We start from the raw sequence: 14,277 nt of genomic DNA on the forward strand, positions 1-14,277 counted from the left end.
GACTAGTAACCGGAAGGTTGTGAGTTCAAACCCCCGAGCTGACAAGGTACAAATCTGTCGTTCTGCCCCTGAACAGGCAGTTAACCCACTGTTCCCAGGCCGTCATTGAAAATAAGAATTTGTTCTTAACTGACTTGCCTGGTTAAATAAAGGTAAAATAAAATAAAAAATAAATAAATGAGTGTCTTATGTTATCTTATCTCTCATCACAATGGCCCAAATAATGGCCAAAGCAGAACCAGTATGGCCCTCAGGGCAGCACAGGGAGATTCCTCTGAAGACAGGGAACTGAATCAACACAGGGAGATTCCTCTGAAGACAAAAACTGAATCAACACAGGGAGATTCCTCTGAAGTCAGGGAACTGAATCAACACAGGGAGATTCCTCTGAAGACAAAAACTGAATCAACACAGAGAGATTCATCGGAAGCCAGGGAACTGAATCAACACAGGGAGATTCCTCTGAAGACAAAAACTGAATCAACACAGGGAGATTCCTCTGAAGACAAAAACTGAATCAACACAGGGAGATTCCTCTGAAGACAAAAACTGAATCAGCACAGAGAGATTCATCGGAAGTCAGGGAACTGAATTAACACAGGGAGATTCCTATGAAGACAAAAACTGAATCAACACAGGGAGATTCCTCTGAAGACAAAAACTGAATCAACACAGGGAGATTCATCGGAAGTCAGGGAACTGAATCAACACAGGGAGATTCCTATGAAGTCAGGGAACTGAATCAACACAGGGAGATTCCTCTGAAGTCAGGGAACTGAATCAACACAGGGAGATTCCTCTGAAGACAAAAACTGAATCAACACAGAGAGATTCATCGGAAGCCAGGGAACTGAATCAACACAGGGAGATTCCTCTGAAGACAAAAACTGAATCAACACAGAGAGATTCATCGGAAGTCAGGGAACTGAATCAACACAGGGAGATTCCTCTGAAGACAAAAACTGAATCAACACAGGGAGATTCCTCTGAAGACAAAAACTGAATCAACACAGGGAGATTCCTCTGAAGACAAAAACTGAATCAACACAGGGAGATTCCTCTGAAGACAAAAACTGAATCAACACAGGGAGATTCCTCTGAAGACAAAAACTGAATCAACACAGGGAGATTCCTCTGAAGACAAAAACTGAATCAACACAGGGAGATTCCTCTGAAGACAAAAACTGAATCAGCACAGAGAGATTCATCGGAAGTCAGGGAACTGAATTAACACAGGGAGATTCCTATGAAGACAAAAACTGAATCAACACAGGGAGATTCCTCTGAAGACAAAAACTGAATCAACACAGGGAGATTCCTCTGAAGACAAAAACTGAATCAGCACAGAGAGATTCATCGGAAGTCAGGGAACTGAATCAACACAGGGAGATTCCTATGAAGTCAGGGAACTGAATCAACACAGGGAGATTCCTCTGAAGTCAGGGAACTGAATCAACACAGGGAGATTCCTCTGAAGACAAAAACTGAATCAACACAGAGAGATTCATCGGAAGCCAGGGAACTGAATCAACACAGGGAGATTCCTCTGAAGACAAAAACTGAATCAACACAGGGAGATTCCTCTGAAGACAAAAACTGAATCAACACAGGGAGATTCCTCTGAAGTCAGGGAACTGAATCAACACAGGGAGATTCCTCTGAAGACAAAAACTGAATCAACACAGAGAGATTCATCGGAAGTCAGGGAACTGAATCAACATAGGGAGATTCCTCTGAAGACAAAAACTGAATCAACACAGGGAGATTCCTCTGAAGACAAAAACTGAATCAACACAGGGAGATTCCTCTGAAGACAAAAACTGAATCAACACAGGGAGATTCCTCTGAAGACAAAAACTGAATCAACACAGGGAGATTCCTCTGAAGACAAAAACTGAATCAACACAGGGAGATTCCTCTGAAGACAAAAACTGAATCAACACAGGGAGATTCCTCTGAAGACAAAAACTGAATCAACACAGAGAGATTCATCGGAAGCCAGGGAACTGAATCAACACAGGGAGATTCCTCTGAAGACAAAAACTGAATCAACACAGGGAGATTCCTCTGAAGACAAAAACTGAATCAACACAGGGAGATTCCTCTGAAGACAAAAACTGAATCAACACAGGGAGATTCCTCTGAAGACAGGGAACTGAATCAACACAGGGAGATTCCTCTGAAGACAAAAACTGAATCAACACAGGGAGATTCCTCTGAAGACAGGGAACTGAATCAACACAGGGAGATTCCTCTGAAGACAAAAACTGAATCAACACAGGGAGATTCCTCTGAAGACAAAAACTGAATCAACACAGGGAGATTCCTCTGAAGACAGGGAACTGAATCAACACAGGGAGATTCCTCTGAAGACAAAAACTGAATCAACACAGGGAGATTCCTCTGAAGACAGGGAACTGAATCAACACAGGGAGATTCCTCTGAAGACAAAAACTGAATCAACACAGGGAGATTCCTCTGAAGACAGGGAACTGAATCAACACAGGGAGATTCCTCTGAAGACAAAAACTGAATCAACACAGGGAGATTCCTCTGAAAACAGGGAACTGAATCAACACAGGGAGATTCCTCTGAAGACAGGGAACTGAATCAACACAAGGAGATTCCTCTGAAGTCAGGGAACTGATTCAACACAGGGAGATTCCTCTGAAGACAAAAACTGAATCAACACAGGGAGATTCCTCTGAAGACAAAAACTGAATCAACACAGGGAGATTCCTCTGAAAACAGGGAACTGAATCAACACAGGGAGATTCCTCTGAAGACAGGGAACTGAATCAACACAAGGAGATTCCTCTGAAGTCAGGGAACTGATTCAACACAGGGAGATTCCTCTGAAGACAGGGAACTGAATCAACACAAGGAGATTCCTCTGACAGGGAACTGAATCAACACAAGGAGATTCCTCTGAAGACAGGGAACTGAATCAGCACAGGGAGATTCATCTGAAGACAGGGAACTGAATCAGCACAGGGAGATTCATTTGAAGACAGGGAACTGAATCAACACAAGGAGATTCCTCTGAAGACAGGGAACGGAATCAACACAGGAAGATACACCATATGAAAGATTCAGGGATATTCTGAAGACTGAAACAGAATAGTTTGAATCAGCATCCATCAGTGACTCCTCCCTCAGTCTGTCTGGCGCCCAGTCATTCAGTCTGTCCATGTGACTGTTTAGGCTGGGACGGCTTCTCAGTCTGGCTCGTGTGTTTCTTGTTTTTGGCTTTTTTTCAACCAAGGTGAATGAGTTTGAATCAATAATCTGTCAGTTGTTCAGTGTCTGTTGAGTGACTAAACCTCATTTGCCCAGCGACATTAACTTTCTAAGTCTGTATTGTCTGTCAGTCAGTCCCTATGAAATGTGTGTGTGTGTGTGTCTGTGTGTGTGTGTGTGTGTGTACGCATGCAAGCTCCTCCATTGTCTTTAGTAAAAGTCCCTTCTGTCCTGCGTGTGTCCTGATGACGTCAGCAATGGGCCAAATAAACAGGGCCATTAACCCTGCCCCAGGGCATTCTGGGAGGTCTATTGTAGTCTGGTCTGAGCGGGTACCAGGAAGGAGACAGGAAGACAGTCACACAGTCCAAGGGTCCTATGCATCTCTTTTATTTTCGGGACATTTCTGGACTTTTTGGGGAGTAAAAATGTTTGACCATAAAAGAAAATCATAGTTTCTCTAACCCTAAACATTACACTAACCCCACTCCTTAACCCACCAAAACCCTAACCCCAACCTTAACCCCAAAACCCTAACCTAACTGCTAGGACATTTGGGTCCTGATAAGGTAGGAAGACAAGTACACACACACACACACTCTCCATTTACCCAAAGACGCAAACCCTCTCTTGCTATGAAATTGCAAACATGAAATTGCATTGAATTGAGCAGGACAAAAATTGCACATTGTTTCTGTGAGATACCGTGGTTAACTAAGTTGCAAACAAATATGCAGCTGATTTGCACATGAGCATGTAACAATCAAAGGACAGTCTGGAAACAACTTTTACAGCCTCTCGCCTCTATACTTTCAATGTCCACTTATCTTCTTCCACCGCACAGAACTATCACTAAAACATGCACAGAGCTTTGGTGTTACAGTTGTCACATTACTGTATGCCCTTGAAAAAAAAAAAAAAAAGCATGAACAAGTGAATGTGTGAACAAGTAATGTCAACTAGGGCTGTCAAACGATTCAAAATGTAATCGGGTTTAATCGCAAGATTTGCTGTGATTAATCGCAAATTCATAATTGTCTCAAATTGAGCTGTAATTTAAGATATTTTATACAAAAAGCACGACAAGAATATTGCCGTTTTGATTTTGTCCAAAGTAAACGGTTAGCAAAATCGGGTCAATTGATAAGCACTCTTTTTTTAACAAAAAAAAGTCAACTTCTTTTGACGTCGCATTGTTGTTTTGATAAAGAATGTGGTATTTTGGACGTTTTCAGTGTATTTTGAAAGCTTCCAGACAAATGTGATAAAAAAAGGTGCACCAAACTAACTGACAGCGCTCATTTTTAACATGTTAAAAAGGATCAATAAGGAGACACGGAGCGCTAGCTACCCTGTTCTTTTCTCTGGGCTTCCTCCAACATTCACTGACCGACATATGAAGAAGAGAGGCGTGTGCCTGCAGCAGTTACAGCCCGAACGGACGGCTCAGAAATACAATTTTAAAATCATTATTTTTAACACACTTGAATAATTCTACTCTGTTTGGCTAAGTTACCTTTTCACAGAATGGCATTGCAGAATTTGCACTTCCACACGTGGAAACATTACTACTGATACGTGTTAACCTCTTTCACACGTGAGAAGAACAACATTTCACCACCACATGTGAACTTGCAATTCCACATGTGAACGTGAGATTTTCACATGTGAAGTTCTCTTACATGTGACACTGCAAATGTGATTTTTACACGTGTTTGTTTATTACCTGTGAAAGTGCAACTCCACATGCGAAAGGGAGATTTTCACATGTGAAGTTCTCTGACATGTGAAACTGCAAATGAGATTTTCACGTGATCGATTTTCAAATGTGAAACAGCACATTTCACATGTGCAACTGAGGTGAAAACATGGTTTTTCTTCTCACGTGAAAAAGTGGTGTTAACATGTAAACACTGTATTTAAAAACGTGACAATATGGTTTCACCTGACATTTGGCGTGTTTTCTTTTGTAAGGCTGCGTACACAACTTGTCCTTTAGCAAAAAAGACTACATAATATCACATGGTGAACTGCAGACCCAAGGCCACTACAGACATGAAGAGACCTGCAAGCCCATAGCACCTACTGTCCACTATTCACAAGCACATACTGTAAAAACACAAGCATGAAAGGGACCATGCAGGGTACTCGTACGTATTGTAGAAGCACACCGCTGACCTATCCCCCCTGGCTGGCACTGTTGTCAAGAAATAGCAATACACTTTCAAAACCACCCAGCAACTTCATTTCCCGTTCGTGGTTCCAACGGGGGGAAAAACAAAACAAGTCACAATCTAAATCCACTGTTTGATTTAGGATCCTGAACGTACATTATATACCGTATCTAGTTGCCAGCTCCTTCAAGCCAATGCAACAGCGGTTGAAAGCAAGCTTGAAGGTTTATATACTGTAGGTCTACAGGGTGTTTCAAAAGGAAGATGTCCCTCAAAATGCTCTTGTAAGGTGCAGGGGTGCCCTTGCAAACTAACTATTTTGCAGCACATACAGATTCACAGACGGCTGCTCTTCAAAACCAGCTTAGCAGTGGCTGTTGACTTGAAGGGCAGAGGTACAGCGGCTGTGTATCGTTTATACAGGGAGTTTGAGTCTTACCTTATTGGAGGCCATGTCACTGACGGAGCGGTAGGTCTGGATGGTCTCCAGCTGGTCCAGGCACCAGTCCAGCTCCTCCATGGTCTCCATGGCCAGCTTCTGGTACGACTCATCTGTCAACAGGCACACAGACATAGGGCAGTAGTCAGCAGGGTATGGAGGGGAAGGGCGAGGTGAGAGAGGCTGGCAGGGCGGCTGCTGCGTGGCGGCCGGGCCCGGTGGTGGCAGAGGCAGAGGGGGCACACGGCCACAATGCTCTTTCATCATGAGCAAGGCTAACACTGAGGCTAACAACTAATGGCCAAAAGGCTAGCGCTAACAGCTAGTGGTGAACTCTAGAGAGAGCAGAGTGGGACGCCACAGTAGCTGCACTCTCTCTCTCTCTCTCAAACTCTGTTACTGGCTCGCTCACTGGCTGACTGGCTGACTGAGGTTGTTTGTTTCTTTCTGCTTCTTTCGCTCAGATGCACTGCACAGTCCCCCCCCCCCCCCCCAACTCATTTACATAAACCATATTTTAGAGCAGGAAACCGGACCCCTCTCAGGAGAACAGACACCTCCAGACTCATACTCGGTCCCATCATAAACAATCTCGCACTTTGCACACCAAAGGACATGTGATACATCTCCGCATAACAGATACAAATACAGCAGAAACGTCAAACACTTTATATAGAGCGCCACACGTTCGTAAAAGCAGAACCACGGATTAATTCAGGGAGTCTCCAAGTTAGACACAGTCAGTGCTGGGAGACATTGGGCCAGAGAGGAGGAGAGGAGGGGGTGTTGGGGTGAGCTGGGGTGGTGGGGGGAGGGTGATGTGTTGCCCTCTCTCAGACACACACAGGGTAGCCTTGTGCTCAGTGCTCGACTGTGTGGTTCGACTGTGTGTTCTGGGTCTCCTAGCTGCCGCGGCACAACATAGCGCACTGCAGCAGACCCGCGGTAGTGCCGACCTTAGCGTGGCCGCGTAGAATGTTACCCCCGCTCTGATCTCCCAGCCTTCAAAGTGGAGCGAATGTTTGCTCACCAAAACATGAGAGATACAGGGGCATTATAGCATTCTCCCGGCCTGCTGCAGAGAGAGGAGACGAGAGAGACTGAGGCCGCCGGCTGTTTGCAAACTCAATCAATCCTTTCCTCTGTAAGGCTGGAGGCTTGGCTGGGGTAAACCCTGGAGTGGAGTACTGGAAGGTTGGAGAAGTATGGGGGACTCTGGTACTGTATGTCACTATTCTCCCACACAGCACTGCTCTCAATACACGTGATGCACTATGTTAATATACTAGATGCCACTATATTAGATGTCACTATTTTTATCTCATGGGTCTGTCTAGCTTGCAGTGTGTATACAGGCTACAGTGTCTTGTCCACGTAAGACGTTAGCATACGTAATGTGGCTGTGGATATGACTTTGTACAGTAGTGGTCAGTCCCCCAAATCTGCATCTCCACCCAGTCCCACTTCCTTGCCTTATATAAGACCCCGTTTTGGCCGCAAACCAAGGTCAGGCCAGGTCAGCCTCAATCAGTGAGTTCATCTGTTGTGGGGAAGCCATGATGGGATAGAATGGCACAAATATACACAGAGATTTGATCACTTGTAAACATGCTTACTGTAAATGAGCTCACCAGAAAGCCGACAACTGGGTCAAAAGGTGAGCTATGAAAGTACACACAGGAGCTTAACACACATCAATAACACAAACAATAAAGCCTGACGTGTATCCAAAGTCCCTTCTATAACTGACGAGATTTGATTCGTTGCTTTCCCTTGTGTAACTACAAACGGTGACGTCGGTGACTCAAGTACAGTTACGTGTGTTGCTATACTGATAAAACAACATTTGAGTTGTTTTGCAGTCACATGGGCGACATTTTGATTTGGCGTTCCATATTCCATAAGGTAAATTGGACAGTTCCGTGAGAGTTTGGTGGTATTTTCCCTCCACTGAGATTAGTGTGATGTTTTTGAGCGCTATAAAATCCTTTCCCTGACTGGCTGGTCTAGTCTGGGCTAGGGATGAGCTGGCACAGCCTATAGGCTGGTCTGGTCTGACATCAGTGGGTCTGGGCTAGGGAGGCAGCTGTGAAAAGGCCCAGTAAGTCTAACTTACCACATACACGTAAGAGTTGGGGGTTTTCACCACCTCTCCTCCTCACACACTCTCTCACACAGTCACAAGGAACACTCTGATCACAATCCCAGACACATCTGGCCTGCAGGGGCCTACAGCCAGGAAACACACACACTCGCAGAACCAACTCATACACGCACACACACACACACACACACACACACACACACATTCACAGTACCAGTCTGTAAGTTTGGACACATCTACTCATTCAAGGGTTTTTCTTTCTTTCTTTTTTACAATTTTCTACATTGTATAATAATAGTTAAGACATCAACGCTATGAAATAAGACATATGGAATCATGTAGTCCCCCAAAAAGTGTTAAACAAATCAAAATAGATTTAAAAAAATAGTAGCCAGAAGGCCAGCATCCCGGAGTCGCCTCTTCACTGTTGACAATGAGACTGGTGTTTTGCGGGTGCTATTTAATGAAGCTGACAGTTGAGGACTTGTGAGACGTCTGTTTCTCAAACCAGACACTCTAATGTACTTGTCCTCTTGCTCAGTTGTGCACCGGGGCCTCCCACTCCTCTTTCTATTCTGGTTAGGGACAGTTTGTACTGTTCTGTGAAGGGAGAAGTGCACATTGTTTTACGAGCTCTTCAGTTTCTTGGAAATTTCTCGCATGGAATAGCCTTCACTTCTCAGAACAAGAATAGACTGACGAGTTTCAGAAGAAAGTTATTTGTTTCTGGCCATTTTGAGCCTGTAATCGAACCCACAAATGCTGATGCTCCAGATACTCAACTATTCAAAAGAAGGCCAGTTTTATTGAATCTTTAATCAGAACAACAGTTTTCAGCTGTGCTAACATAATTGCAAAAGGGTTTTCTAATGATCAATTAGCCTTTTAAAATGATAAACTTGGATTAGCTAACACAACGTTCCATTGGAACACAGGAATGATGGTTGATAATGGGCCTCTTTACGCCTAAGTAGATTTTCCGTAAAAAATCAGCCGTTTCCAGCTACAATAGTAATTTACAACATTGACAATGTCTACACTGTATTTCTGATCAATTTGATGTTATTTTAATGGACAGAAAATTTGCTTTTCTTTCAAAAACAAGGACATTTTTAAGTGACCCCAAACTTTTGAACGGTAGTATACATACAGTGACACACACTCACCAACAGTTGATTAAGACTCAAATACTGTACACACTTAGGCACAAAAACTTGAGTGCAAACATAAAACCTCGTCCTAACAAGCAGTTGAACATCCAAGCAGACAGAGAGAATAGATCTAGATGTCGGTAAGGAAACTACGTCAGGTGAGCGAGGAAAGATCTCTGGCGCTCACCTTTCCTCTCTCATCATTCTCAAAATGGAACTTCTAGCCACATTTCCTGTTCTCCCAGAATCTCTCTCTCTCTCTGTGTGTGTGTGTGTGTGTGTGTATATTCAGACCCTTTGACTTCTTCCACATTTTGTTGTGTTACAGACTGGGGTGAAAGTAAAGTGGTAAGGTCTGGTATGCCGTACCGGTAAAACGTGAGCCTATCACAATGAATACATGTCCAAAAACGATAGGCTATTACACCATCATTTAACATTGCTGCATGTCAGCCGCATGAAAAAAAATGAACGAATGGACTGAAAACCGGGTGTTGTATGCTCCAAATTGCGTTATGGTTTGAGGGGAACACTTACATCTTGTCAAGGCGGAGATGAGAGACGCTCAAGGACAAGGCGGAGATGAGTGGACAAGACTGAGGCGCGAGTGGACAACAGTGGATGCCTCAGATCAGGCTACAAGTGTAAGCTTAATGACACTAGCAGCAGTTCATTACACTACACTTCGGTGTTTGTAACTGATGTCTCTTTCGATTCATCAAATTGTGGTTGCACAGTGCACTGTTGGTGTTTGGATGCTTAAATTATTTTGTGAGTGAACGAATGTAGCCTGCTGGAGCGCCTTTGTTACGTGATTGTTTGACAATCAGATGAAAACATCATGATGCGCTGCGTTAAAAGGCATAGGTGGCATGTCCATAAGGCTAGAGGAAGCTATACTTTCCCTAAAGTAAATAGAATTTCCAAAAGGATATAGCCTAATTAGCTTACTCCTGTCTATACAGAAATAAATACAAATAATTCAAAATAGGTTACTACACCAGAAAGCATGATTTGGCCACAGAGGATCATTAGCGGTAGATTATTTTAAATCGCATAGCCAACAGTCGGAAGGGCCCGCAATTTGGGCAGCGTGCGCTGCAAATACCAAATAGATGATTGTTATGTTGCGACTGTCAGTGAAAAACAATGGGCCATATCCCAGAGCGTGCATATTCACTGTCTTTATCATTCGGTCAGTGCCAATTCTGTTTGTTTTTGGACAATCATTTCCTCATCCAGGTTAGATGGACGTCATATTGTATTTGTGTCTCCCCTTTTCGTTGGCCGATTATACGGATCAGACAACATCGTTTTTATGTCGGTGTCGGCAGAGTAGGCTACCCTGTCATTTTCATAGTATTAAAAAAAAAATGTGTGGGCGCACTTCGGTGCCTGTACCAGTAAGAAATTAGATCTATATACTTTCACCGCTGGTTACAGCCTGATTTAAAAATATATATTAAATTGAGGTTGTGTCATTGGCTTACACAAAATAAATAGCCCATAATGTCAAAGTGGAATTATGTTTTTGGAAATTTTTACAAATTAATTAAAAATGAAAAGCTGAAATGTCTTTAGTCAATAGGTATTCAACCCCTTTGTTATGGCAAGCCTAAATATGTTCAGGAGTCAAAGTGGGCTTAACAAGTCACACAATAAGTTGCATGGACTCCCTCTGTGTGCAATAATAGTGTTTAACATGATTTTTGAATGACAACCTCATCTCTGTACCCCACACATACAATTATCTGTAAGGTCCCTCAGTCTAGCAGTGAATTTCAAACACAGTCTCAACCATGAAAACCAGGGAGGGTTTCCAATGCCCTGCAAAGAAGGGTGACTATTGAATATCCCTTTGAGCACGATGAAATTATTTATTACACTTTGGATGATGTATCAACACACCCAGTTACTAAAAGATACAGGCGTCCTTCCTAACTAAGTTGCTTACCATCACGACACTGAATGTTCACTGAATGTTCCTAAGTGTCCTACAGTAGTTACATTTTTGACTTACAGTAAATTGGCTTGAAAATCTATGGCAAGACTTGGCAACCAACTTGACAGAGTTTGAAAATAAAAATAAACTAATATCATGCAAATATTGTAAAATCTAGGTGTGCAAAGCTCTTAGAGACTTACCCAGACTCACAGCTGTAATCACTGCCAAAGGTGTTTCTAACATGTATTGACTCCGGGGTGTGAGTACTTATGTAAATGAGATATTTCTATATTTCATTTAAAATAATTTAGCAAAGATTTATACAAACCTGTTATCACTTTGTCATTATAGGGTATTGTGTGTAGATGGGAGGTGAGTTTTTTATATTTTTTAATCCAACAGCAAAATGTGGAAAAAGTCAAGGGGTGTGAACACTTTCTGAAGGCACTGCACTTTCTGAAGGCACTGCACTTTCTGAAGGCACTGCACTTTCTGAAGGCACTGCACGTTCTGAAGGCACTGCACTTTCTGAAGGCACTGTACTTCTGAAGGCACTGTAGTTTCTGAAGGCACTGTAGTTTCTGAAGGCACTGTACTTTCTGAAGGTACTGCACGTTCTGAAGGCACTGCACTTTCTGAAGGCACTGCACGTTCTGAAGGCACTGCACTTTCTGAAGGTACTGCACGTTCTGAAGGCACTGCACTTTCTGAAGGCACTGCACTTTCTGAAGGCACTGCACGTTCTGAATGCACTGTACTTCTGAAGGTACTGCACGTTCTGAAGGCACTGCACTTTCTGAAGGCACTGTACTTTCTGAAGGCACTGTACTTATGAAGGCACTGCACTTTCTGAAGGCACTGCACCTTCTGAAGGCACTGCACCTTCTGAAGGCACTGCACCTTCTGAAGGCACTGTACTTTCTGTCAGGTCGTTTCAGAACAAGTGTGTGTCAGATGCATGGAGTTGGGCTATGGTTTGTGTGTGACAGCTGTGATTGAGACACTCCTCACTCAGTTTCCTGTCGAGGATGGGAGGTGAGGGGGCAGGGGGCTGGCTCAGTTTCACTATGAACCATTAAAACTACTGAAGCGTCACATCACTAACGTCCAGCTTTCACATCACTGACAACCTAGGCCTACAACACACAGGATGGATGTTGTGGTCACATTTGTTAGAAACCCCCTATACTCCCTGAGGAGAGAGACAGGAACAGGACACTGGTCCTCCAGGGCCCATTTCTTTCTCTCTCTCTCTCTCTCTCTCTCTCTCTCTCTCTCTCTCTCTCTCTCTCTCTCTCTCTCTCTCTCTCTCTCTCTCTCTCTCTCTCTCTCTCTCTCTCTCTCTCTCTCTCTCTCTCTCTCTCTCTCTCTCTCTCTCTCTCTCTCTCTCTCTCTCTCTCTCTCTCTCTCACACACACGAGCACAGGCACGCATGCGCGCGCACACACACACATGCACTCACACACGCACACACACACACACACACACTTGCATTCTATTCTTTATCAATCTGTTGAACTCTTCCGGCATCTTTCTCTCTCTATTCCCACCAGAGAGATCCTACCACTGCTCTGAGGAACTCTGTTTTTCTCATTAGTACTGCAACAGCACTTTCTCTGCAGCACCATATCGTCTGCAAATAAGGATACTGTTTACGATGGATCTGATGTTCTACATACCCACATCAAAAGCCCACACAAACAGTGACGTAGGTTGATACACAGCTGTGCCAAGGGGGATCTGACCTGTTTCATGTATAACAGCCATAATAAAACAGAGCTAGTCTTCAGGACCGTGAGGTGTTGAGCAACTCTTCCTGAAAAAGACTAGTGACTGGATGTGAGGAGAGGGAAGGCGCCTGCCTGGCTTCTCTCTGGTTGTGTTCCACATGGCACCCTATTCCCTATTTAGTGCACTACTTTTTACAAGGGATCATCAGCCTCTGGTCAAAAGTAGTGCACTGCATAGGGAATAGGGTGCCATTTCAAATCAAATCAAATTGTATTGGTCACATACATGTGTTAAGCAGATGTTATTGCGGGTGTTTCTAGCTCCATCAGTGCAGTAATATCTAACAAGTAATGTCTAACAATTTCACAACAACACACAAATCTAAAGTCAAGGAATGGAATTAAGAATATATAAATATTTGGACGAGCAATGTCAGAGCGGCATAGACTTAGATACATTATAATAGGCTGGAATACAGTATATATATATGAGATGAGTAATGCAAAATATGTAAACATTATTAAAGTGACTAGTTTTCCATTATTAAAGTGGCCAGTGATTTCAAGTCTATGTATATAGGGCAGCGGCCTCTATATGTGCTAGTGTGATGGCTATTTAACAGTCTGATGGTCTTGAGATTGAAGCTGTTTTTCAGCCTCTCGGACCCAGCTTTGAAGCACCTATGCTGACCTTGTCTTCTGGATGATAGCGGGGTGAACAGGCAGTTGCTCGGGTGGTTGTTGTCCTTGATGATCTTTTTGGCCTTCCTGTGACATCGGGTGCTGTAGGTGTCATGGAAGGGAGGTAGTTTGCCCCAGTGATGCGTTGGGCAGACCGCACCACCCTCTGGAGAGCCCTGCAGTTGTGGGAGGTGCAGTTGCCGTACCAGGTGGTGATACAGCCCGACAGGATGCTCTCATTTGTGCATCTGTAAAGGTTTGTGAGGGTTTTCTGTGCCAAGCCAAATATCTTCAGCCTCCTGAGACTGAAGAGGCGCTATTGTGCCTTCTTCACCACACTGTCTGTGTGGGTGGACCATTTCAGTTTGTCAGTGATGTGTACGCTGAGGAACTTGAAGCTTTCCACCTTCTCCACTACGGTCCCGTCGATGTGGAGAGGGCGGTGCTCCCTCTGCAGTTTCCTGAAGTCCACGATCAGCACCTTTGTTTTGTTTACATTGGGTGAGAGGTTATTTTCCTGGCACCACACTCCCAGGGCCCTCACCTGCTCCCTGTAGGCTGGCTTGTCATCATTGGTAATCAAGCCTACTACTGTTGTGTCGTCTGCAAACTTGATGATTGAGTTGGAGTCGTGCGTGGCCACACAGTCATGGGTGAACAGGGAGTACAAGAGGGGGCTGAGCACGCATCCTTGTGGCGCCCCCGTGTTGAGGATCAGCGAAGTGGAGGTGTTGTTTCCTACCTTCACCACCTAGGGGCGGCCCGTCAGGAAGTCCAGGACCCAGTTGCACAGGGCGGGGTTGAGATCCAGGG

The 14,277-nt window shown here is 44.0% G+C and overlaps 1 protein-coding gene across 2 annotated transcripts in view; it reads right to left on the minus strand.

Annotated features, from left to right (window-relative positions):
• The window catches only part of LOC110521793 (3',5'-cyclic-AMP phosphodiesterase 4B), a 304,641-nt gene that overhangs the window by 18,802 nt on the left and 271,562 nt on the right, over positions 1-14,277 (minus strand). For both annotated transcript variants that reach the window (XM_090231987.1, XM_036969410.2), the window contains one exon: positions 5,854-5,966. In XM_090231987.1, the coding sequence (XP_090088113.1) occupies positions 5,854-5,966 (113 nt within the window). The remainder of the gene's footprint in view (positions 1-5,853; positions 5,967-14,277) is intronic.

The sequence above is a fragment of the Oncorhynchus mykiss genome, chromosome 4 (genome assembly GCF_057628025.1).
Source record: "Oncorhynchus mykiss isolate SJ-2025 chromosome 4, ASM5762802v1, whole genome shotgun sequence".
Lineage (NCBI taxonomy): Eukaryota > Metazoa > Chordata > Actinopteri > Salmoniformes > Salmonidae > Oncorhynchus > Oncorhynchus mykiss.